This window comes from Mirounga angustirostris, unplaced genomic scaffold (genome assembly GCF_029215605.1).
Source record: "Mirounga angustirostris isolate CCGP_5_RB_7025 unplaced genomic scaffold, mMirAng1.0.hap1 SCAF_13, whole genome shotgun sequence".
Classification (NCBI taxonomy): domain Eukaryota; kingdom Metazoa; phylum Chordata; class Mammalia; order Carnivora; family Phocidae; genus Mirounga; species Mirounga angustirostris.
In genome coordinates this window covers 26,287,955-26,314,715 of record NW_026991721.1, presented here as the reverse complement: position 1 = coordinate 26,314,715, position 26,761 = coordinate 26,287,955, and the positions used below count along the sequence as shown (strand labels likewise).

The 26,761-nt window shown below is 37.7% G+C and overlaps 1 protein-coding gene across 1 annotated transcript in view; it reads right to left on the bottom strand.

The window, feature by feature from the left end:
- The window catches only part of LOC135362328 (coiled-coil domain-containing protein 73-like), a 143,167-nt gene that overhangs the window by 31,102 nt on the left and 85,304 nt on the right, over window positions 1-26,761 (bottom strand). The window contains exon 4 of the mRNA XM_064576619.1: window positions 8,869-9,021. Coding sequence (XP_064432689.1) covers window positions 8,869-9,021 — 153 coding nt within the window. The remainder of the gene's footprint in view (window positions 1-8,868; window positions 9,022-26,761) is intronic.

Below are 26,761 nucleotides of genomic sequence, written 5' to 3'. Positions count from 1 at the left end.
ATACCAACATAAACAAAGAGTGACTGTGGAAGGAAAGTGATTGTGATGAAAAAGGATGAAGATGTCCCAGAATTAGTAATGCCAGCAAAAATAGCACACTGAAGAAGTTCTCAAAGGTATCTGACAACATTGAAAATGCAAAGGATAAAAGGTGGGACGCTAATCCAAACTTAAACAGGAGTATTATAATTTGCAAAGGCAGAGAAATAATGTTAAATTCCATACTGTTACACAAGAATAAGGCAAGCACTGTTCAAATTATCTGAGTAAGTGTTTCACAAAGAAATGTATCTAACGTTTTAAATTATAGTATATAGTAAGGGGTACCTGGGTGGCTCAATCAGTTAAGTGTCCAACTCTTGATTTCGGCTCAGGTCATGATCTCAGCATCATGCGATCAAGCCCTGTGCCGGGCTCCACTCTGGGTGTGAAGCCTGCTAAAGATTCTCTCTCCCTGTCTCTCTCTCTGCCCCTCCCCCCGTGTGCTCTCTCTAAATAAATAAGTAAATAAAATGCTTAAATTATAGTATACTAAATATTTTTTCATTTTCCTTTACATTTATAATGGAAGTGAGAGAGTATGTAATGTTTTCACAAATATTTTTAAGTCGCAGAACAATCACAACTTTTATAATTTATTATTAAGATCCTTTTCCTTGTTTTCAGCTTGCAGGGTCATTTTTTTTTTTTTTTTTTTTTATTCTTATGTTAATCCCCATACATTACAACATTAGTTTTAAATGAAGTGTTCCATGATTCATTGTTTGTGCATAACACCCAGTGCTCCATGCAGAACGTGCCCTCCTCAATACCCACCACCAGGCTAACCCGTCCTCCCACCCCCCTCCCCTCTAGAACCCTGCCTGCCCTTCAGAGTCCATCATCTCTCATGGTTCGTCTACCCCTCCGATTTCCCCTGCTTCATTCTTCCCCTCCCGCTACCTTCTTCTTCTTCTTCTTTTTTTTTTTTCTTAACATATATTGCATTATTTGTTTCAGAGGTACAGATCTGAGATTCAACAGTCTTGCGCAATTCACAGCGCTTATCAGAGCACATACCCTCCCCAGTGTCTATCGCCCAGTCCCCCCATCCCTCCACCCCACCCCCCACTCCAACAACACTCAGTTTGTTTCCTGCGATTAAGAATTCCTCATATCAGTGAGATCATATGATACATGTCTTTCTCTTTTTGACTTATTTCACTCAACATAATACCCTCCAGTTCCATCCACGTCGTTGCAAATGGCAAGATCTCATTCTTGCAGGGTCATTTTTATGGTCCTACACTACCATATACCATCTACATCTCCCATGTTAGTACGTATGTACCTACCTTATTCTTTTTAAGAGCTACATTAAATATTCTACGTATCTGATGCAGTCACTAATTCTGCATATGAAACTACCCTAAAACTTAGCGATTTAAAATACAATTTATTAAGCCTCACAATTCTATACATTGACTAAGCTCAGTTGGGCAGTTCTTCTGCTTCACAGGCTATGGATAAGGTTACTCATGCAGATGCATTCACTTGCTAGCTTGGCTGAGGCTGCAATTACCATAATGTTCTCTCACTCCAGTGTCTCTCCTCATGTAGCTTCTCATCATTAAATAATTAAATAATCTATTCTAAGCTTATGGCATGGCAGCTGACTTCCAAGCCCCTGCTTCGTATCATGCTTTCAGTGTCCTTGCCAAAGCAAGTCACGCAACCAGGGCTAAGCTAATAAGGAAGTAATCTACTCAAGGGTATGAATACCAAGAAGTATGGTTTATTTAAAGCTACTAATGTAACAGTATCACTTGTTTACCCTCTGTTGATAGACACTTATATTGTTTATAATTTTTCCCATTATAACATTATAGGATATATCACTGTAAAAATTATTTACTCAATTAAGCCCACACAAGAAATTATCTTAAAGCGTAAATTATTCATACTTAGTGATAGGAAATTCTACATTTTACATTTAGAGACATAGAAGTCAATTTCTATTTATCATATGTACTAATTCACATCAATAAGGAAAGGATATAACAATACTCATTCCTGAAAAACCTTGCCAACACTGGTTATTGATATTTTTTCAGTAATTTGCATTTATTTTTTCAATAATTTGCATTTATTTAATTAGTAATAAAGCATATTTTTGTATATTTTATGATTATTAATAGTTTTTCTTTTTTCTATTGTGTTGTCTTTTGATTTGTATAAATGTTTTGTAAATAAGATAAAAAAATGTTTTGATCCTTTCTTCCATTTTTCATGAGGCAAATATTTTCTCTCAGCCACTGGTTTTTAGACTTTGTTTATGGCAGCTTTTACCCCATATAAGCTAATAATTTGTATGTCATCATATCTAGCCATCTTTTCTTTTTTTTTTTTAAGATTTTATTTATTTATTTGACAGAGAGAGACAGAGCGAGAAAGGGAATACAAGCAGGGGAGTGGGAGAGGGAGAAGCATGCTTCCTGCCGAGCAGGGAGTCTGACATGGGACTCAATCCCAGGACCCCCAGGATCATGACCTGAGCCAAAGGGAGATGCTTCACAACTGAGCCACCCAGGTGCCCCTAGCCATCTTTTCTCTTAGGTGGGGTAATCTCTATTCCTGAGACTATAAAAATTAAGTCTCATATTTTCTAACATACATATATATTTTTTCTTTGCATTTTATTTTTTTCTCCTAAAATTTATTTTTGTGTATGAGGTATTATGAATCATCCAAAGCCATTTATTGACTGACTGTCCTTATTTTCCCCACAGGATTGATTTATTCTTTTACTGATTTGCTTATTCCTAAAACAGTATCACATTTTTAATTATTATAGGATTAGAGCATGTTTTAATATCTGATAAAGCATGTAGCACTTCATTCTTACTTGTCTATGCTCATAATTTTTTTCCAGTTTTGTTGAGATAAAATTGACATATATAATGTCTATGCTCATAATTTTTTTCCAGTTTTGTTGAGATAAAATTGACATATATAATAATGTATTAGCTTAAGGTACAGCATAATGATTTGATATATGTATATATCCATATATTTTCTTATAGATATAACTTTAGAATCATCCTGCCAAATTCTGAAAAACATCCCCCTGGGTTTTGATTGACATTACATTAAATTTTTAGATGCTGTCTTAATCTGTTCAGTCTTCTATAACAAAATACCAGAGACTGGGTGCTTATAAGCAACAGAAACTAATTTCTCACAGTTCTGGAGACTGGAAGTCTAAGATCAGATTCTATTTCTGGTGACAGACGCTCTCCAGTTCATAACCTCACATTGTATATGGGGCTAGGGAGCTCTGTTAGAATACTAATCCCATCTATGAGGGCTCTATCCCTCATACCTTAATCACCTCCCAAAGACCCTACCTCTTAATACCATCACACTGGACATTAGGTTTCAACATTTAAATTTTGGAGGGACACAAATATTCAGACCATAGCAGATTCTTTGAAGGAACACAGAAATGAAAAACATAATCACTGAAATGTAAAACTCTAAGTTAGCTAGCAAGTAAAAACATCTGAAGAGACAATTAGGAAACAACAAAATGAAACACCCAGAATGCAGCAGAGAGGCAAATATATGAAAAATATAAGAGTTAAGAATCATAGAAGATAAAATGACATGGTCCAATATGTTACCTAATGGGAGTTCTAGAAGAAGATAACAGAAAAAATAAGGGAGAGGCAATACTCAAAAAGATCATGGCTGAAAAATTTCCTAAGACTCAGGAACCAAAATGAGTCCCAAGAAATGTAAAGAAATTCTCACATGGGGCGCCTGGGTGGCTCAGTCGTTAAGCGTCTGCCTTCGGTTCAGGTCATGATCCCAGTGTCTTGGGATGGAGCCCCGCATCGGGCTCCCTGCTCCACAGGAAGCCTGTTTCTCCCTCTCCCTCTCCCTCTCCCCCTGCTTGTGATCTTGCTCTCACTGTGTCTCTCTCTGCCAAATAAATAAATAAAATCTTAAAAAAAAAAAAATTCTCACATAGACTCATTAAAACTGCAGACCATTAAAGATAAAAAGAAGCTCCAACGAACAAATAGAAAGAAATGATGGATTACCTATAGAAGGACAATTAAATGAACATCAAACTTCTCAAATGCAACAAAAGAATTCAACAAAATCTCTTCAAAATACTGACAGAACATAAATGGCAATCTACAAATCTATGGCAAAATAAAGACATTTTCTGGCAAGGCAAAGGGAGGGGAGAAAGAAAAGAGAAGAGAAAGCCTTTAGTTTACCACTAACAGACCTTACAGTATTAAAACTAATTAGAAAAAAATGTAGATTAGCTGGGCCAGTTTCTGGAATATATAGAAAACAGCATCAGTATTTTTAACCAGGATGAAGCTTCGGAGACAGCTAAAACCTAAAATTATGGCTATTTCCAACATCAAATCAAAGATACTTAGTCACGATTGCATATTTTCTCTCTACTATTTGGGATGATACAAACCCTATTCACTTGATTAACCTGAAATTTTTAATATGCCTTCATAACTAAACAAAGTCTATAGCTGGTCAATATCTTACCTCCTGAACAATACAAGGACCTAAGAATCAATTCTACCCAAGCATGTCAATAATTATAGTTCAGTATTTTAGTTCTACATTTTTTAGCTTTACAAATTAAATATAATTATCACTTTTGATCAGATCTCATTCTTTTTTGCTTTCTTTTTAAAATGCTAAATAAAAATATCTCTTCACAGACTACCAAGGGGAAATATTAAAATTTTTCAATGAAGATTCAGGAGAGCAGCAAGGGCATGTGAGGTAATCAACATCTCATAAATAGTTCCCAAATAAGGTCTTTTCTTGCTTAGCTGTATCATGCATGCCTGCCCAACATTTTGTACAAAAATATTCATGTAGCCTTATTCATAAGAGCCACCAACTGAAAACCACCGAGATGTCCATCAACAGATGAACAAACTGTATTATATTTATATAGTAGAATAGTACTCAACTATAAAAAGGAAAAAAACTACTGATATTTACAATAACAAATTAATCTCAAAAATATGATGCTGAGTAAAAGAAAATTTATATAAAAGAATATATGCTGTAATGATTCCATTTATATGAATTTCTAGAACAGCAATAAACTAATCCCTGGTGGAAAATAATGGAACAATGGTTGCGTCTGATGGATAAGGATGAGGAGTAAGTGAAAAAGGACATGAAGGAACTCTCTGGGGGAGTTAGTAATGATCTGTATCTTGACAAGGATTTGGATGAGACAGTTATACGCATTTGTTACAACTCATGAAATGGTTCACTTAAGAACTATACATTTCATTGTACAGTTGACCTGTGAACAACTTGGAGGTTAGGGGCAACAACTCCCAGCACAGTCAAAAGTCTGTATATATAACTTTGATTCCTCAAAAACTTAAGTACTAATAGCCTACTCTTGACCAGAAGCCTTACCAGTAACATAAACAGTTGATTAACACATATTTTGTATGTTATATGTATTATATACTATATTCTTACAATAAAATTAGCTAGAGAAAAGAAAATGTTAAGAAAATCGTAAGAGAAAATATCTTTGGGGCGCCTGGGTGGCTCAGTCGTTAAGCGTCTGCCTTCGGCTCGGGTCGTGATCCCAGGGTCCTGGGATCAAGCCCCACATCAGGCTCCCTGCTCAGCGGGAAGCCTGCTTCTCCCTCTCCCACTCCCCCTGCTTGTGTTCCTACTCTTGTTGTGTCTCTCTCTGTCAAATAAATAAATAAAATCTTTAAAAAAAGAAAAAAGAAAATATCTTTACAGTATAGTAGTATATTTATCCAAAAAACCTGCATATAAGTGTACTTGTGCAGTTCAAGCCCATGTTGCTCAAGGGTCAACTGTATATACATTTTATATTAAAAGAAAAATACATAAATATTGAACTTCAGTTAATGATATGCATACGGAAGTATACTAATTTCAAACTTCCATGGAAGTGCATCAGAAAAATAAGACCAATGACAGATGGATATATACATGAGATCAGGTGTAGAATCTGGGTGGTAGGTGTATTAGATTCCCAGGGCTGCTCTAACAAATTACAACACATTTGTTGGCTTAAAAGAACTCAAATTTATTCTATTACAGTTTGGGAGGTCAGAAACCTGAAATGTTCTTAACTAAAATCAAAATGTTGTCCACATACCTTCTGAAGTCTCCACAGAAAAATTCCTTGCCTCTTCCAGCTTCCACCTGCATTCCTTGACTCATGATTTGCTTCCACCATCTTCAAAGGCAGCAGCACAACATCTTCAAATCTCTCTCTGACCACGCCCCCTACTTCTGTCATCACATCTTTTTTTCTGATATTATCCTGCTTCCTTCTGATTCTAAACCCTTGTGACATTGGGCCCACCTGAGTAATCCAGCAAAATCCCTCCATCTCAAAATTCATAACTTTATCACATCTGCAAAATCCTTTTTTTAAAGTTTTATTTATTTGACAGAGAGAGAGAGAGAAAGAGAATGGGGGAAAGACAGAGGGAAAGAGAGAGAATCCCAAGAAGGCTCCATGGCCAGTGTAGAGCCCGATGTGGAGCTTGATCCCACAACCCTGAGATCATGACCTGAGCTGAAACCAAGAGTTGGAGGCTCAACCAACTGAGTCCTCAGGCACCCCTGCAAAATTCCTTTTGCCATGTAAGGTAACATATTCAAAGTTTCTGAGGATTAGGATGTGGACATCATTGGGATGCCTTTATTCTACCTACCCCGGTGGGTATATGGGTGTTTACTGTGAAATTCTTTCAACTATTGTGTATTTTTTTAATATTCCTAATAAAATATGGGAGAAAAATTAAAATTCCACAATAGGGATAAAGTGTTACCATCATGGTAAATGTGAAAATCAATACGTCTCTTTTTCCAATAAAAGGGAGGAATTTTTCCCCTTCTTAAGAATAAAGCTCTTCTTTCAATGAAGAATATTATTAAAAGTAGCATATACTCCTGCACTTAGTTATTGAAAACACGGTTCCTGTTGCTACCCTGAAACTATCAAAAGATTTTTATAGGAAGCTTATTTTTTAAGTTGGAAATATAAACAGACCAAATATAATGCTTGAAACACAGTAAAACAGAATATGAAGTTCTAAACAGTTACCTAAAGTTGTTTTAACTTAGAAAAAACACCACTTTAAGCTATTCTTACAAAAATAATTTATTACTGCTTACCCAACATATCCTTTTTTAGCAGGATTTCTTCTTTATTAAAATAGGCTTTAATTATACAGATAATAAGTACCTTTATATAGGATGAACATTGTGGTAATTAAATTTTCTTATTATGATAACAAGTTTCAATATTTTTAAATCCTAGAACAAGAATCACATAATAAAAATGTTGTTTCAGATCTTTTTTCTCACAGCTCATTTTCAGGAAATCACCAAATTCTATTGATTCTCCTTCCTATCTCTTCTTTTTTTTAAAGATTTTATTCATTTATTTGACTGAGAGAGCACAAGCAGGGGGAGCAGCAGAGGGAGAGGGAGAACTCAGGCTCCCCGCTGAGCAGAGAGCCTGAAGTAAGGCTTGATCCCCAGGACCCTGGAATCATGACCTGAGCCAAAGGCAGATGCTTAACGACTGAGCCACCCAGGTGCCCTCCTTCCTGTCTCTTCTGTTCTATTTTCACAGTTATATATAAATCCTAATGACCCCAATTCCTAGTTCATTATTACAGTAGTTTTATAGTCTATTTTCTTCTCTCCAAAATTGTACCAACTCCCATCTATCTTACAGAAAACTGACAACAGAGGTGCCTCGGTGGCTCAGTCATTAAGCATCCGCCTTCGGCTCAGGTCATGATCCCAGGGTCCTGGGATCAATCCCCGAATCGGGCTCCCGGCTCTGCAGGAAGCCTGCTTCTCCCTCTACCAGTCCCTCTGCTTGTGTTCCCTCTCTCGCTATGTCTCTGTCAAATAAATAAATAAAATCTTGAAAGAAAGAAAGAAAAGAAAAGAAAAGGAAAGAAAGAAAGAAAAAGAAAACTGACAACACACGCTTCAAATTTAGACCCACAGAGTCTCAGAAATGAAAGGCTTTTAAGGGGTTTTGAACAATACAGATCTGCTGAAACCAAACAACTTTTACAATTTTATATAGGGGCGCCTGGGTGGCTTAGTTGGTTAAGCATCTGACTCTTGACTTCAGCTCGGGTCATGATGTCAGGATCGTAGGATGAAGCCCCATGTTGGTCTCCCTTCTTGTCCCTCTCTCTCTCCCTCTGCTCCTCCCCTGCTCATTTGCTCTCTCTCCCTCTTCTCTCTCTCTCTCTCAAATAAATTAAAAAAAAACTTTAAGAAAACCAATTTAAGTAGATATTTCCTTTCTAAATAAATACCTCAAGAGTTATCACTTTAAAAAATAAGGACATACTTATTCTTTGAATCAGAATACTTACTACATACATTTATTTTGTCACTCAAAAATGTATTGCTCTTTCATTACTTAATCATTCATAGGCACCTATCTCATAGCGTTTAACAAAAATGTAATTTCTTGAAGAGCAGCTCCTTTTTATCAGCCATAGTGTCTAACTACGTGCTACCTATGCACTCCCAGGCACTTGGAGGTAAATACTAACTGACTTACCAAGTATTTAACAATCTGAAAATCCATTTTACTTTTTGCTTTATAAATTCTTCTTTTTCCTTCTGTGATATCGACTATATCTGTTTTTTTCTCTTTTACTTCATTATCTGGACCATATTTCTTCTTTCAAAATAAGAAGTTATTTTGTTAGGCCTTTTTTTCCCCCCTTAAACCAAATGGCTGAATAAAATCAAGTTCCTTGATTAAAAAAAGCATTTTAAAAATGAGCTTACCCTTCTCATACGTAACTCTTCTAATGCTTCCAGTAAACTTGTTTTGAAATCTAATAGCTGAATAGAAAACATTGTCTCCGAAGAACTTTGAAGAGCAAAGGTAGAGGATGACAAATCAGTCTTAAAATCATTCTCCATATTAACATTTATTTCCTGTAATATAAAAAGGTTTTAACTGAAAAAAATCATTTATCTAAGTTTTTAAAGTACAAGTGCAGGTACCATAGAAATGTAACAACCTGTATCCCATAATCCTCTAGGTTTAACACTGAATAACAGTTTTGTCATCACTCCTATTCTGATCTTGATACACAAAACACTGAGCAATGATGATCCACCTACAGTTTCTCTGTGGCTGAGGCTTTTTCTGTTACTTTAGTATCTGCAGGGACTAAATTTTTGACATGCCCCTAAATGCCATGTCCTAAAAGCTAGATTCCTAAAGTTGCAGGCAAGGCTTGACCCTTCAGTAATTGCTTCGTACCGAGGCTGCCAGACACCGTGCTTCCTAACTTTGCTTTGATATACAGCATTCTGTAAGGATGGTATGAATACTAACAGTAATGCAATCTTTAAACCCTACAAAGTTGAAAGAGGAGAAGTGGAGTAACTGCCTTTTATTAAAACTCAAGGCACTTATATATCTTTCTCAACCCAGATAATGTATGATTCGGGCTGCAAGAAACTTCTCTTTTCAACTTTTCGTAATAATAATTATCAATTCATAGACAGTTGGAAAGAAATGTACAGGGAGTCCTATACACCATTCACTCAGCCTCTCCCAATGTTAGTATCTTGCAGAATAATAGTACAATATAAAAACTGTATGTCTGACATTGGTACAATCCACAGAATTTATAATAATTCTACCAGTTATACATTCACTCATTTGTGTGTGGGTGTGTGTATAATTCTTTGCAAGATTGTATCTATAGCTTCATGTAACTACCATTACAATCAAAATACAGAATTGTAGCATCAACCATGGTTCCCAGCTTCTTTGTTTCCATACCCACTACTACACTAATCCATTCTCTATTTCTATAATTGTTATTTCAACAGTGTTATATAAATGGAATCTTACATCACGTAACCTATTAACTGGATTTTTTTCAGGGGTGCCTGGCTGGCTCAGTCGGTAGGGCATGTGACTCTTGATCTCAGGGTTGTGAGTTCAAGCCCCATGCTGGGTATTGAGATCACTTAATTAATTAATTAATCTCCCCTAATAAAAAAAGATTGGATTTTTTTTTCACACATAATAATCACCTTGAAGTTCATCTAAGCTGTTGTACCAACAGTTCATTCCTTTCTATTGCTGAGATATGTCCATGGTATGGACATATTATGGTTTGTTTACCATGCACTCACTCACTGAAGGACATCTGAGTTGTTTTCAGTTTTGGCTTTTATGAATAAAGCTGCCATGAATGAACATTCATATACAAGTTTCTACATGATGTAAGTTTTCATTTCTTAAAGATAAATGTCCAAGAGTACAATTGCTGGGCTGAATAAATAAAGTCCACTTTTGGTTGTGAAAAAAACTGCCAAACTATTTTCCAGAATGGAAATACCACTTTCCATTCTCACTGGCAATGTATGAGTGATCCAGCTTCTCCAAATCCCCACCAACATTCAATGTTATCACTACTTTTTATTCTAGCCATTCTGATAGTATTATTTTAGTAAGCATTACCCAGAGAAACAGAGCCAATAGGATGTATATGTAGAGAGAGAGATAAATTTATTTTAAGGAATTGGCTCATATGATTGGGAGTCTGGCAAACCTGAAATGTTCAGGGCAGGCCAGCAGGATGGACACTCAATGAAGGGTTGACCAAAGCAATCCAGAAGCAGAATTCCTTCTTCCTTGGGGAACTTTAGTCTTTTCCTCCTAAGGCCTTCAACTGTTTGGATGAGGACCACCCACATGATGGAGGGTAATCTGCTTTATTCAAAATCTACTGATTTAAATATTATTCTCATTTAAAAATTACCTTCACAGCAGTATCTAGACAGGTATTTGGCCAAATACATTTGGTCGGTATATTTTTTTTATATTTTTTAAAATGAGTTTACCCTTCATAGCCTGGCCAACTTGACCCATAAAATTAACCATCACAGATGTGTATACAAGAAACTTTCTAAAAGGGAAACTTCCATTCCTGAAAATGATGGGCTATGTTATCTGGATGAAGCCTCCAACTAAAAACAACTAATAATTTTGAATAAAATATTTTTAAACTTTCTTAAAAGTATCAAAGACCTAGCAAGATACTAAGAAAAAAAAATCATGAAGCCAAATTCTAAATTCCAAAAAGACAATGAGTCAAGAAACAAACTGAACACAGAAAGCCATCTTTACCCTGTGGGCACTTGCCAAACCGAATAAAATTAAATAACAGCACTGACGACCTCTGATTTGAGAAATAGGTACTGCAAACCTAGGGCCTGCCAAAGTAGGAAGTCCAATAAGAGACCTATTAAGTAGAATTCAGAAGAGTTAAACTCAGGAAAGGTTGAAGCAAAAATAACCTACCTTCTATATGATAACTGCCTAGGTGCCAAGCAGATGAAACATAAAGAAGAAGAAAGGAAACAAGAGACAAGGAAGGAGAAAATAAAAAATGTCACATCCCAGAAAGCTGTAAACGACTTAATTTCAGATGAGTTTGTTAACAAAGATTGTTTCACAGGATGATGAAAGAAACCTCAACTTATGAATAGGATTTCAAATGTTTCTAGACTGGTAGTGCCCATAAGAACCTGGCAGAAACAAATAAAAATTCTTTCCAGAGAAATGTAACTGTATTGTAGGTACTCAAAAAATCTTCACAAATTATTTTTCAAGGACAATGAGTAAAGCATAAAGATAATCAGGCATGGAACACAACAGTACCTTATGAGAACAAGCAGAAAAAAAAATAGATAATGGAAACAATCTGCAAAGGAGATTTTTAAAAGATCCCAGGATAATTTCTAGATAGGGAGAGTATATATAATCAACTGATAACTCAATATGTTTGGCAAAGACAAGACATAGCTGAAGAGATTAGGTACAATATCAAGAATGCAGCAAGGAAATATAAAAATGGAAAGTACAGAAGAAAGGTTAAGAAAGATGGAATATAAAGTGAGAGGCTATACCAGTTCCAGAAAGAAGAAGAAAGAAATAAAGAGACATAAACTATATTCTGAAGAAATAACAGCTGAGAATTTTCCAGAACTGAAGAAAACACCAAGATTCAGATCAAGAAGTCCAGTGAACCCAAAAATACTGCCTTTGATTTAATTCTGACTGAAAAGAAAAGAACATGTAGGTTGCATTGAGAAACTGAGAGAAAGGAGTTAATTTTTTGTTTTAATTTCATGTTGAATTAATTGTACTTAGTTCATGGCTTACAAATATCTTTGGTCCATGCACTCTCCACCCTTTAATACTGTTTTAGTCTTTTTAGTACTTGTTTTCTAGTCCCATTCCCAATCGTGACAGACCACCCCTAATACTTTTGATATACATTCTTGAATCTATAGTTTAACATACATAGTATTGTGTGTGTGTACATTTAATTCACAGAAATTCTATTATGCTATACAGAAAAAAAAAAAAAAAAGAATTGCAGGGGTGCCTGGGTGTTTTAGTTGGTTAAGTGTCCGATTCTTGGTTTCAGCTCAGTCATGATCTCAGGGTTGTGAGATTGGCTCTGCACTCAGCGGGGAGTCTGCTTGAGTTTCCCTCTCCCTCTGTCCCTTTCCCATGCATGCACGTGCTCTCTCTACCTCACTCTAAAATAAATAAAATAAAAAGAATTGCAGTGAAAGCAAAATAGATTTTAAAAATCCATATCTACAGATATCACAGGAAAAATATGAAAAAATCTTAAAAGAACACAACTAAATCTCAAAGGACTTAAAGCATATGATACTACCAAAACAAAGAATCAAAATATGGCAATGAAAAATTACAGGCCAATATAGTTCATGAAAGTAGATCCTAATTCTAAATGAAATAATAGCATACTGAAACTGGCAATAGATAAAAATGATATATCATAACCAAGCTGGATTTATCACAGAAATCTAAGGTTTAACATTTAAAAACCAATTACTGTAATTCTCTGCATTATGATGGTAAAAGAAAAACAATTACATGATCATAAAGAAAAAAGCATCTGAAAATACACAACTGCTCATGATTTACTATTGGACTGGAAGGAACACCCACAGGGAACAGAATGGAGACGGTAAAGAACACTTCCACTGTCTTCCTTTACACTATGCACAATACTTCATTTCTGATACTTCTGGTCACCAAATAAATGGGGGGTAAATCTACCCCAAACATTTCTGTGACATTGGCTGGGTAAACTACAATTTAACTCAATTCTGACCCTACCTACCTGGAGATAACATCAGATCAGATCCCAGAGGTTAAGGGTTCAGTCCTATAAGACTTGCCCCTATCACCATCTCAAATGCCAATTCCACGTCCAGATTGCCACCTATACTTCTGACCGACTGGCTACAAATTAGAGGTTTCCATGACCCCATCCTCCTCAGGCTAGAGCAGCTCACAAAATTCAGAAAAACAGTTTACTTATTAGATAACCAGTTTATTCCAAAGGATATTAAAAGTTACAAATAAACAGCCAGATGGAGAGATACATAGGGAGAAACCTAGAAGGATTCTAAGCACAGGAGCTTCTGTTCTTATACAGTCTGGAGTACATCATCCTCTTGGCTCAGAGATGCTTTCTTTTGGTGCCCCCACCAAAAGAGGGAGAGAGAGAATCTTAAGCAGGCTCCATGCCCAGCCTGGAGCCCATCATAGGGCTCAATCTCACAACCCTGAGATCAGAACCTGAGCCAAAATCAACAGCCGGACGCCTAACTGACTGAGCCACTCAGGCGCCTCCAGAGGTGCATTCTTGTTCACCAACTCAGAAGCTCTGCAAACCCCTGGAGTTCAGGGATTTTTATGGAGGTTTCATTACATAGACATACTGATTATATCATTGGCCATCAGTGACCAAGTCTATCTCTAATCCCTCTCCCCTCTTAGACTAGGTCTGGTGGGGAGGGGAAACCTGAAAGTTCCAACCTTCTCATCACATGGTTGGTTCCCCTGGCAAGCAGCCCCCATCCTTAGAAGCTTTCCAAAAGTCACTTCATTAACATAAACTCAGATGTGGGTGAAAGGGCTTGTTATGAATAATGACATTTCTTTCACCTTTATAGCTCTAGAGCTATTTTCAGGAACAGAAGACAAAAGACCAAATACCAACAAAAGATGTTCCCACTATTCTTATTGCTTAGAAAATTTGAAAGGTTTTAGGAGTTCTGTGCCAGAAATAATATGAAGACCAAATTTCATCAATATATTCTTATTATAAACCACAATATCACAAAGACCTAATTGGGGAACATGTCATGCCCATGATAACATGTGCCCACCTGCATTTCAGAGTTACTACGTACTAATGACTACTAAATGTCCTTTATCCTCTTTTTAAATGAAAGTGTCTATTGTGGTTATCCTGTCCCTGTCTCATCACTGTATATTGGATTGGGAAGCAGATGATTTGTTTTTTACTTGGCAGGTTCCTGGATCAAGAGAAGCTGCAGCCCAGGAGACTCAACCACATTTATACCTGGTAAAGATCAAGTGATTCTGGATATTGAGCCTGATACTGTTTTGGAGTGAGATTTTGGAGATCTTGGAAGGGGTTGTGCATATTTTGCTTATGTAAAATATAAAACAGGTAAACTGTGTTAAATTGCTTAATGGCCACAAATTCTTCCCATGATGCCCATTAAATGTGATATGGTCACTTCTCCCTTCCAGAGGCAGAATCTATTTCCCCACAAGGGATTGCCTTAGGATTCCCTTTGATCTCTTTGCTCTCTCAGAATGCTGCTCTGAACCTGTCTTGCCTGCCTTATCATATCATGAAGAAGCACAAAACTAAATGGAGAGGGAGAGGCCCAGCCCTCCACCAATCTACAAGCTGAATGCAGCTGTAAGAGTAAGCCTAGGCAAGACCAGCAAAAAATTAATTAATTAATTAATTATAAAATAAAAATCCCATCAAACCTGCAAAATTATGAGAAATAATCCATTTTAAGCCATTAAGTTTGCTATGCAGCCATATATTCAAAATTTCTTGTTTTAATTTTAATTCTGCATTGTCTCTTTCTGCAAGTTCCTTTTTTCTATTTGGTTTTCATCTCTTCCATGTTGTTCTCAAATGTCTGCTGATCCCTGGCTATCTGTTTGTACCTAAAAGTAATGCAAATTTCTGGGGCACCTGGTGGCTCAGTGGGTTAAGCATCCAACTCTTAATTTCAGCTCAGGTCTTAATCTCAGGATCATGAGTTCAATCTCCACGTTGGGCTCCATGCTAGGCATGGAGCCAACTTAAAAATAAATAAATAGTTTAAAGTAATGCAAATTTTTAATAAAAATAAAAGTATTACATTAGTCAGAATCATAAAAGAAAAACACAGGGAGACTGCTCTAGATTAAAGGACAACAAAAAGACTGCCAAACACAGTGTGTGAACTTTGGTTCCTAAAGTGAAAAACAGAATAGCTGTAAAAAGGGCATCTGGGGGACAACTGGGGAAATTGGAATGTTGAGTGTAACAGATAACATCCCTAGGTCAATAACAGATTTCTTGGATAGCTGTCAAAGAGAGTGTCCTTGTTCTTGTTTTTAAGGAGATATATGCTAAGCATTTCAAAGTATCATGATGCTTGAAAATTACTTTCAACTGCTTCAGAAAAGAGAAGTATGTAGAGATGAAGATACAGCTTTTGTAGCAAATTTTCAATAACTGGTGAATCTAGGTAAAAGGTATAAAAGTGTTGAGCGTTCTATTATTTGAACTCTTCTAAAGTTTGAAATTTGTCAAGATAAAATATTAGGAATCATTAGGAATGATTCTTTAATCAAAAAGACAGATAATAACAAGTGTTGGCAAGAATGTGAGAAACTGGAATTCTCATAAACTCTCCTGGTGGGAATACAAAACAGTATAGCCATTTTGGAAAACAGTCAGGCAGTTCCTGAAAAGTTACCACATAACCCCCAGCAGTTACCATATGACCCAGCAACTCCACTTCTAGATATTCAAGAGATACATTAATGTTCATAGGAGCATTATTCATAATAGTCAAAAAGGAGAAATAATCAAAATGTCCATTAACTGATGAATGGATAAACAAAATGTGGTATATCCATAAAATGTATGTCAGTCAGCAATAAAAAAGAATGAAGTATTGATACATGCTACAGTATGGATGAACCTTGAAAACATTATATTAAGTGAAAGAAGCCAGTCACAAAAGGTCACATATTGTATTATTCCATTTATATGAAATGCCCAGAACAGGCAAATCCGTAGAAACAGAAAACAGATTGGTGGTTGCTTAGGGCTGTGGGTTAGGAAAATTGGAGAGGAATGGGGAGTGACTGTTAATAAATGTGGGGTTCTTTTTTCAGGTGATGAAAATATTCTAAAATTGATTGGGGTGATGGTTGCACAATTCTGAATACACTAAAAACCACTGAATTATATATTTTGAATGAAAGAATTGTATGGTATGTGAACTACATCTTCATAAAGCTATTACTTTTCAAAATGGAATAATATGCTAGAAAGCTGAATGCAGGCTCTGGGGGAGGGCTTACTGACAATAGCCTTCACTACTGGGTGATCAAATGGCAAGACAATCTTTTCATTAGGGGACTGCCTCCCCAACATCAATATGTAGATATCTTTTCTCTCAGATCTTTCATTTTCTCCAGAGAAAAACTCTCCATTCTCCTATCTTGGAGTGCAAGAGAAGAGGACAGAGGGTTTTATCTGGCACATCCATTCTGATAGAAGTATGACAGATAAAAGGTAAGGATTCCACAGTTCAGTGGGTAGATTTTTACTCAGTATTTTTTTGTCCACTATGTCTTGTATACTCCTGACTGGAACTGCAATGGTTCAATGTTTTTCAGAAATTTTTAAATTTCCCATCTTCGGTGGGGAAGGAGACCTGGGGAGGTTCAAGTATTCTACACACAGATTTTCAACAAATCGTCCTTTTTATGCCCAAACCTTATTCCTGCCTTTCAGGTTATTTGGTATTTCCAAGTGCTAAGCATACTTCCAAACTTTTAAGTCAATCACCACTCCTCTATTTGCTTTCTGACAGACACCCACAATCCCTTGTCTCTCCTTGTCTCTTTTTATGCATTTTAATGACAGTGAGAAAAACAAATGTATGTGGTTAATCCATCATGTTTAGAAGTCTCAAACAGGATTTCAAAGCCGACCTCCAATATAACTATATAAATTCTGCTGTGCATAAAACGACACATTGAACAATGTTAGTCCTAAAAAAAAATACATGATGAATTACACAGAGTAGATGATTAAAGAAAATTTATAGTTAGGTTCCTAGCATACTGTAGAGCACTATGCAAGTTTCTCAGGATATGAACTCACAACCTGGCTGGAAAGATAGACACAGAAACTAACAGGGTGAAAAGAGAAACATATACAAAATACCTATGAAAATACAGATAAGAAAGCAATTGATTCTATCAACAGGACTTACAAGGAATGTTACAGAAAAGATAGCATCTGTGCTAGACCTTAAATATTAGTCTGGCAAAGACGATGGGGGAAAATAACAAGCAAGATGATAACTATATGTTTACACTGTTTATCAATTTACCAATAGAAATGTGTACCAGATACTGCAAATCTAGATGATGTGCGGGTGCCTGGGTGGCTCAGTTGGTTAATCTAGATGATGTGCCACTCAGTTGTGAGAGCCAGTATTGCTATTTTATTCATTCTTGTTCCCCAGAACCTAGCATTACGTCTGGCACATCATGGTACTAAATAAACCTTCCATCAGTTCAAAACATAGTAAATTTATTCCAGCTTTAATGCCTTTAATGATCTCAGGGTTGTGAGATCAAGTCCTGCATCGGGCTCCACATTCAGTGCAGAGTCCGCTTGAGATCCTCTCTCTCCCTCTGCCCCTCATCCCACTTGCACACTCTCTCTCTCTAATAAATAAATAAACCTTTAAAAAAATGTTAGCTCTTCAATATGCACCAAACCCCATTACTCTTCAGTAATTATCTGTTAATTATCTATTAACTTCATTATATCTCCTCCTTTAAAAAGTAAGCTTTGAGGGGATGCCTGGGTGGCTCAGTTGGTTGGGCATCCCACTTTTGGTTTTGGCTCAGGTCATGATCTCAAGGTCATAGGATTGAGCCCTGCAGTGGACTCCATGCTCTCTGCAGAATCTGCTTGAGATTCTCTACCTCTTCCTCTCCCTCTGCCCCTCCCCCCACGCACACACATACACATACACACACACACACACACACACATGGGCTGTCTCCCTCTCTCTCCCTCCCTCTCTCTCAGATAAATAAAATCTTTTAAAAATAAGCTTTGTGAGGGGCGCCTGGGTGGCTCAGATGGTTAAGCGTCTGCCTTCGGCTCAGGTCATGATCCCAGGGTCCTGGGATCGAGTCCCACATCGGGCTCCCTGCTAGGTGGGGAGCCTGCTTCTCTCTCTGCCTCTGCCTCTCTCTCTCTCTCTCTCTCTGACTCTCATGAATAAATAAATAAAACATTTAAAAAAAAATAAGCTTTGTGAGAGTACAATCTCATCTATACTGGCCATGCTATGTCTTCAGCACCTAGGACAGGGCCTGATCATAGAATAATATCCAAGATTACATAAATACTTGTTGAATACTGAATGAATTTACTTCATTTCCCTTGTCCTCGAAGGTATTAGTTATTAACTCTTGCTATAGGCACATAATCATTCAAAGAGCAACAGAAGATTGAGAATCAGTTGATATTAACAAATCTATTAATAGGTAGTCACATGATTGCAGACAAAAGGCTTGACTTTTCTGGATCTACTTTCTTACTTTATCTCTAAATTTACTTCCAGCTAAAAGTTCTATCTAGTGACTACTATGTGAACAATTCCCAATGCATTTTCAGATGACTATCTCAAAAGTACTCACTTTTTTTTTTTTAAGATTTTATTTATTTGACCGAGAGAGACACAGCAAGAGAGGAACACCAGCAAGGGGCATGGGAGAGGGAGAAGCAGGCTTCCTGCTGAGCAGGGAGCCCCATGAAGGGCTGGATCCCAGGACCCTGGGATCATGACCTGAGCCGAAGGCAGACGCTTAAGGACTGAACCACCCAGGCACCCCTCAAAAGTACTCACATTTTTTTAACCTCCAATTTATTTTTTTTAAAGATTTTATTTATTTGACAGAGAGAGCACAAGTAGGCAGAGCAGCAGGCAGAGGGAGAGGGAGAAGCAGGTTCTCCACTGAGCCTGGAGCCCGATGCAGGACTGGAACCCAGGACCCTGGGATCATGACCTGAGCCAAAGGCAGACGCTTAACCGACTGAGCCACCCAGGCGCCCCTTAACCTCCAATTTAACAAATCAAAATTTGCACTTTTTCACCCTCAAATCTTTTAAACTCCAGTTGTCAGTAGTGCCACATATTTTATTTAAATCTCCAAGATGAACACTCACAAAATCTTTGATCTTTGTCTTTCTCTCTCTCCCTCTTTTACTCCCCTTCATCCCCTAAATCTAATATCTAAATAGACCTGTTTGTTCTTCCTTCTAATCGGCCCCTAGATTCATTCTGCATCACTACTCCTACTGCTATCAATCGAGTCAGATCCTCATTACCTCAGACATGAGTTATAATCACCTTTTCCTGTTATCCCTTTAGTCTTCTCCCCAACTTCAATCTAATCTGCATATTTCTCCAAAATTATTTTTCAAAATACCACTTAAATCTCATCAATCTCCAAATTCAAGAGGGCTCCTCTTATCTACAAACCAAGCCCAAATGCAACTGCCTGACTTTTAAGGGTTCCCCATTTTCTAGTTTCATCCTCCTTTTCAATTTTCATCTTCTGTACACAGTAGAGATCCCAACAAAGGACCAAGATGTCCTCTACTCTAATTTCCTGTCTCCTACCTAATCCATGCTCATTCCCATCTCTATACCTAGAATAAATTTTCAACTCCCCCTTATCTAAATTCTATCCATGTTTCATGCCCAATTCAAGGCCCCTTTCCTCCAAGAATCCTTCCCTGACCACCTTATCCCATTCTGACCCCTCTATTCTCTAAATGTGTGTTGTATGTTTAAATTCAACACAAGATTTAATAATAATTTCCCAGTTTTTCTATTTGTGTTCAATCTGCCTCTTTGAATGGGATATTTTTTAAGTGCAAGAAGTATTCTACACTTATTTCATTTACAATCCTGCAGCATTTAATACAGTTCTAGGCACAAAGTAAGAACTCAGTGAATTAAATGGCAATTAAAAGAGGTTTTTCTATTTGTTTTTTAAGTAGGCTCCACACCCAACATGGGGCTCAAACTCATGACCCAGGATTAAGAGTCAGACACTCCATCAACTGAGCCAGCCAGGTGCCCTAGAAGAGTTTATTTTTATGCAACTTCTTACATATTACAAAGCAATTTCAACTATATTTTCCACTTGATCCTTAAGTTGCTTGTCTGATGTGTTCAGGCCCACACTTTCGTAAAAACTGGACTGCTCTGGGGTGCCAGGGTGACTCAGTCAGTTAAGTGTCTGACTTCAGCTCAGGTCATGATCTTGGGGTCCTGGGATCGAGCCCCAAGTCAGTTCCCCACTCAGCAGGGAGTCAGCTTGTCCCTCTGCCCCTCCTCCCACCTCATGTTTTTTCTCTCTCTCTCTCTCAAATAAATAAATAAAATCTTAGGGGCGCCTGGGTGGTTTAGTCATTAAGCGTCTGCCTTTGGCTCAGGTCATGATCCCAGGGTCTGGGATCGAGCCCCGCATCGGGCTCCCTGCTCTGCGGGAAGCCTGCTTCTCCCTCTCCCACTCCCCCTGCTTGTGTTCCCTCTCTCGCTGTGTCTCTCTCTGTCAACTAAATAAATAAAATCTTTAAAAATAAATAAATAAATAAAATCTTAAAAAAAAAAACTTGACTACTCTGACAACTGTGAAACCTTGGGGTAAAAGACTAATTTTTCTGAGACCCAGTTTCCTAATCTGATAATAAATTTCAAATTTCCAAAAAGAGGCTCATATCTTAAGAGATCAGCACTGCTGAAAGCTTGAAACATATTTTTAGGTGGATTAACAACCCCAATCAGTAAAATTAATAAATGTGAAGAGAATGTAGGAAAAATCTATAGCTATGTCTGAATTCAATTTCTACACTATTGAAACTAAAAAATATTATACATAATATTACGAATGTTTTAAGTATTATTACTGTTTTACCAGAAAGCTGTACTTCTTTAAATAGATCTTACTTATTACTTACTTCCAAACATATCTCAAAAGAGATTTAAGGTACTGATTTAAGACACTTGCTACATTTTCATTTTTATTAATTTATTTCCATCAGAATGCTCTATTTTATATGGGGAGTCAATGTCAAAATGTTATTCATTTATCAGAAATACACTTTGGGGCACCTGAGTGGCGCAGTCGGATAGAGTCCAACTCTTGATTTTGGCTCAAGTCGTGATCTCAGGGTCATGAGATCAAGCTCCCTGTGGGGCTCCGTGCTCAGGGCTGAGTCTGCCTAAGATTCCCTCTCCCTCTCTTTCTGCCCCTCCCACTCATGCACACACATTCTCTCTCTCAAATAAATAAATAAATCTTTAAAAAAAAATAAAAAATACACTTGAAGTACATTTATTTAGTGACTCAGTATTTGTTTCTTGCTACAGGTAACATTACTTTTTTTTTTAGAGCGAGCGAGAGAGAGCGCACAAGTGCACATGCAGGAGGGGGGGGCAGGTTGGGGGAAGGGCAGAGGGAGAGAGAGAGAATCCCAAGCATGTTCCACGACCAGTGCAGAGCCCCATGTGGGGCTCAATCCCATGACCCTGAGATCATGACCTGAGCTGAGATCAAGGGTCGGATGCTTAACCAACTGAGCCACCCAGGCACCCCATAATGTTACTTATCTTCAATACTCAAAAGTTCAAAATAATTATGCAAATATTTACAAATTTGGGAATAATATCTCTATGTTAAAAGCAGAAAATTATATTACCTGTTTAATAATCAACAGTATTAAACAAACCACAAAAGCAATGAAACAAATCAGTGGTTCTCAAAGTGTGGTTCCTGGATCAACAATATCAGTAACACTTAAAGGACTTTTAAAACTACAAATTCCAGGGGCGCCTGGGTGGCTCAGTTGTTAAGTGTCTGCCTTCGGCTCAGGTCATGATCCCAGGGTCCTGGGATGGAGCCCCACATCGGGCTCCCTGCTCTACGGGAAGCCTGCTTCTCCCTCTCCCACTCCCCCTGCTTGTGTTCCCTCTCTCGCTGTGTCTCTCTGTCAAATAAATAAATAAAATCTTTAAAAAAAAAAAAAAAGAAAAGAAAATACAAATTCCAGGGCCTCAGGTCTACTGAATCAAGAACTGCAGATGGGGCCCAACAATTCTGCTTCAACAAGTCCACTGAAGTGTGAAAACCACTGATACAAATTAACCTGAGCATGCCATAATTACTTGGTCACTAAATATTTTTTCTTTTTTTTTTTTTAAAGATTTCATTTATTTATTTGAAAAGAGAGAGACACAGCGAGAGAGGAAACACAAGGAGAGGGGGTGGGAGAGAGAGAAGCAGGCTTCCCGCAGAGCAGGGAGTCCAATGCGGGACTCGATCCCAGGACCCTGGGACCATGACCTGAGCCGAAGGCAGACGCTTAACGACTGAGCCATGCAGGCACACCATGTCACTAAATATTTTCTAAATATATAGGAAATTTCAGTCCTGTCCAGGAAAAGATTTTTTTTGCTTCCTTGTTTTAATTTACCAAATGCTGATTTAAAGGACTATATAAAATGATAAGTGCTCTAATCAGGCCTCAAAAATGAAAATGAGAAACTTGGTGACAACTCTAATCTTTTGTATAAAGAATCGGAGAAAATTAATGCTAAATACCCCAAATCTGCAAGTATTCCCAAAATCTAAACCAGGGCATATGATTAAGAGGATTTGTTTCCCCATTCAGTACACTCTTAAAATTTATGATCAGAGTCAGGAGTGTTGTAGAAGAAGCAAAATAAGCAAAGCATATGAGAATCAATCCCAGGGTCTTAAGTTTATAAATATTCTGTCCTAACCCAGAGATTTCCAACTGGTGTGGTAGGACAGTGTGCTATGAATAAGTTACCGGTTTAGAGAGTAATTATTATTCCTCTCAGTTGTACAAAAGGCTGGGCCCAGCCTGGGAAACACTTTGGGGCACCTAAGTGGCTTCGTCAGTTAAACATCCAATTCTGGTTTCGACCCAGAACTGGTTGCAATTGGCCAGGATTAACTTTGTCCGCATGCCCCTCTGCACTCTACAAATACTGTGTTATCATGTTCCAACTGTGCCATGACGTGAGCTGAAAAAAGTAGGGAGCCCTCTTCCAACCATTTCTGCTAACTCAGTAGGCAGAATAAGAGTTGCAGTTACAGAAAACACAACTCAAACTGGCTTTAAACAGAAAAGGAAATGTATGGCTTGTCTGACTTCAAGTCTTGAATCAAGCTTGACTTCAGGCAAGCAATGTAACCAGCACCTGGACTGTTAATCTTTTAATTTTTGCCTATGTGACCTTGATACTGGCTACATTCTCAATAGGCTATCATTTTTATAATGACAAAATGGCTGCAGGCAGTTACCAGAGCTACATACTTCCTTGCTCCTTCCTCCCACAAGTAAAAGAGAGTCTGCAACCTGATAAAAGTCCTAAGGTTACCTAGTTGGGGCTGCACAGGTTACCTCTCCAACCCTGAACCAATTACTGAACTCAGGACTGATAGAAGCACAGCTCAACAAGCTCAACCTCTGGAGCTGCAGGTGAAGTCAATCAGGTTAATCTCACCAATATCACTATGCCTAAGAAAGTAAGGACTATTTAGGGAAATGTCAGGTACTATTAGCAGGGAAAAGGAAGAATGTATGGGGGTCAATAAAAACAGCTTTCCATAATAGCTTACCACACGTCTCTAAATGGGTTAAAATACAAGAGTAAACCCACTTCTTTTTTTCTTTGGGTTAAAGGCAATGCCATATTAGTAATCAAAAAAAAAAAAAAAACCTATATTAAAATAACATTTTTTCTTATCAAATTAGCACAGATTTTTTTTTTTTTAATTACTATCTAAGGGCACCTGGGTGGCTCAGTCGATTAAGCATCTGACTCTTGATTTCAGCTCAGGTCATGATCTCGGGGCCCTGGGATCAAGCCCCACAGCGGGCTCCATGTTCAGCAGGGAGTCTGCTTGAGATTCTCTCCCTTTCCCTGTCCCTCTGCCCCTGCTCCGCCCTCTCACGCACATGCTCTCTCCTTCCCTCTCCCTAAAAATAAATAAATAAATCTTTAAAAAATACTATCTAGTACCAGTAAAGGGATGGTGAAACCGGCATTCAATCAATTCTGGTAGAAAAAGAAGTAGAAACAATCCTTTGAAAAACAACGTCTCAAGAGTCATAAACTATACAGATGTATACTCACTTTACTTTTGAGAATCTATCCAAAAGAAAAAATCCTAAATGTAGAAAAATTTCCACACTAACAGATATTTACTACTACTTATTAATAAAAACAAGAAATAATTGGAAACAACCTAAATAAGAAAAGAAAATAATCAATTACGTTATCACTACCTGGTGCAATATATGCAGCCACTTAAAACGAAAATAGCTCATATTTGTTGAACACTTAATATATGCAAGACACTCTCTTTTTTTAAAGATTTTATTTATTTATCAGAGAGCAAGAGAGAGAGCACAGCAGAGAGAGAGAGGCAGGCAGAGGGAGAGAGAGAAGCAGGCCCCCTGCTAAGCAGGGAGCCCGATGCAGGGTTCGATCCCAGGACCCTGGGATCATGACCTGAGCCGAAGGCAGACACTAAACCAAATGAGCCACCCAGGCACCCCTATGCAAGACACTCTTAACACTATATTTACTTCTCCAAACAACTCTATGAGATATTTACTGTTACTATTTCCATTTCAGAAATGAAAAAACTGAGGCATAAAGAGATTAAGTAATTTGCCCAAGGTTACACATAAGGGATGGAACCAAGATCTAAACCCAATAATCTGCTTCCGGGCTTGTATTCTTAACCACTACATTATATTGCCTCTCAATATTGTGTTTGTGTAGTTTATAACAACAAAATGTTTATGTTTTATAAAAAGCAAACAATCAACAACAAAAACAGAACCCAGTTCACGACTGTGGGTTGGGGGGACGCCTCAGTGGCTCAGTCGGTTAAGCATCTGCCTTCGGGTCTGCCTCAGGTCATGATCCCAGGGTCCTTCAATCAAGCCCCGCATCGGGCTCCCTGCTCAGCAGGGAGTCTACATCTCCCTCTCCCTCTGACCCTCCCCCCTGCTCGTGCATACTCTCTCTCAAATAAATAAATAAAAAATATTTTTAAATAAGATAGTAGGTTGACACAAGTACTTAGTTCAGCCCCACTAAAATAACAGCAGGCAATTTAAGGCATAAACCTTGGGTAAAGCAAATGAGAAATGCGACAAAAACAAAAAACACTGTTTTTTGGCAGGCAGATAGAGGAGTAGTAGTATTTACAAGACCTGAGAAAGCAAAGCCAGTAATACGGAAAACTGGGAAGCAATCTGACTTACATCACTCACCCCCCTTCCCTATGCCCCTTCCCTGGTCCCTCCCTCCTCACCCCTGCAAAGGTCTAGTGATACCAGAACCTCTAAAGGTGAAGGCAAATGTGTCCAAAAACAGGACAATTTCTTGGAAGTCTACTTAAGAAGAGGTTAGACCCCAGATTCCCTTTCTCTTTCTGGTTAGCCAGATGACTACCCTTCCCTCATCTGGACAGATCAGAAGTTGTTCTAAAGGTGATAAAAGCAGAGAGTCTCTACAATAAGGGGTAACAGCTCAGGGGTTGGGGGGACCTACTATACTGAAAAGTGTACATACCAAATGTTGAAACAGCCCTGCCTGACCAGCCTTCTTCCTCTACGGGGCTCCCACAGCGGCTGACAGCTAGACAGCTCTCTAAGCAGGAGACTGGAAGTGTGTTTTCAAGGGAATTTGGGCCAAGAGAAAAGACATAAATAATATGACACTGGGAGCTTTCGCACAAAATATTTTAGTTGGATTACCTTAAAGACCACAGTCCATAAGCTGTACCTATACGTTTAGAGCTTCCAACCCACTTTTCTAGTGCCTCATCCTTAAACTACAGCAGAGAGCTAAAGACCAATGGACTTTTGAGGGTAAGTGTCTAATTTCAAACACAGAGACCAAAACAAATGAAAAAATTTTAAGTGCAATTTAGAGGAAGCAAAGATTAAGCAGAGGGAACACTTTCAAAAGAAATATCTTTAATATTCTCATTAAAAGATAAGACCATATATTGCATTTATGAAAAAAGGAAGATGCTATGATAAAAGGAAGATTCTCAGAAATAAAGTTTTTTTAATTTAGTAGAAACAAAGACAAAATTGAAGAAATCTTACAAAAAGAAGAGCAAAAAGCCAAAGAAATACAGAATTGAAGAAAAATTAGAGGATTAATTCAGAAGGTCCAATAACTATACCCTGGAAGTTCCTAAAAAGCATATAGAGAAATTAGAGAATAAATCATGACAAACTGTTGGGCACCTGGGTGGCTCAGTCGGTTAAGCATCTGCCTTTGGCTCAGGTCATGCTCCCAGGCTCCTGGGATGGAGTTCCACATCCCACATATTTAGACATGTGGAAGTAAATGGCTAAAGAATAAGCTAAAAGAGTTTAAAGTAGTTGCTCTGGAGAAA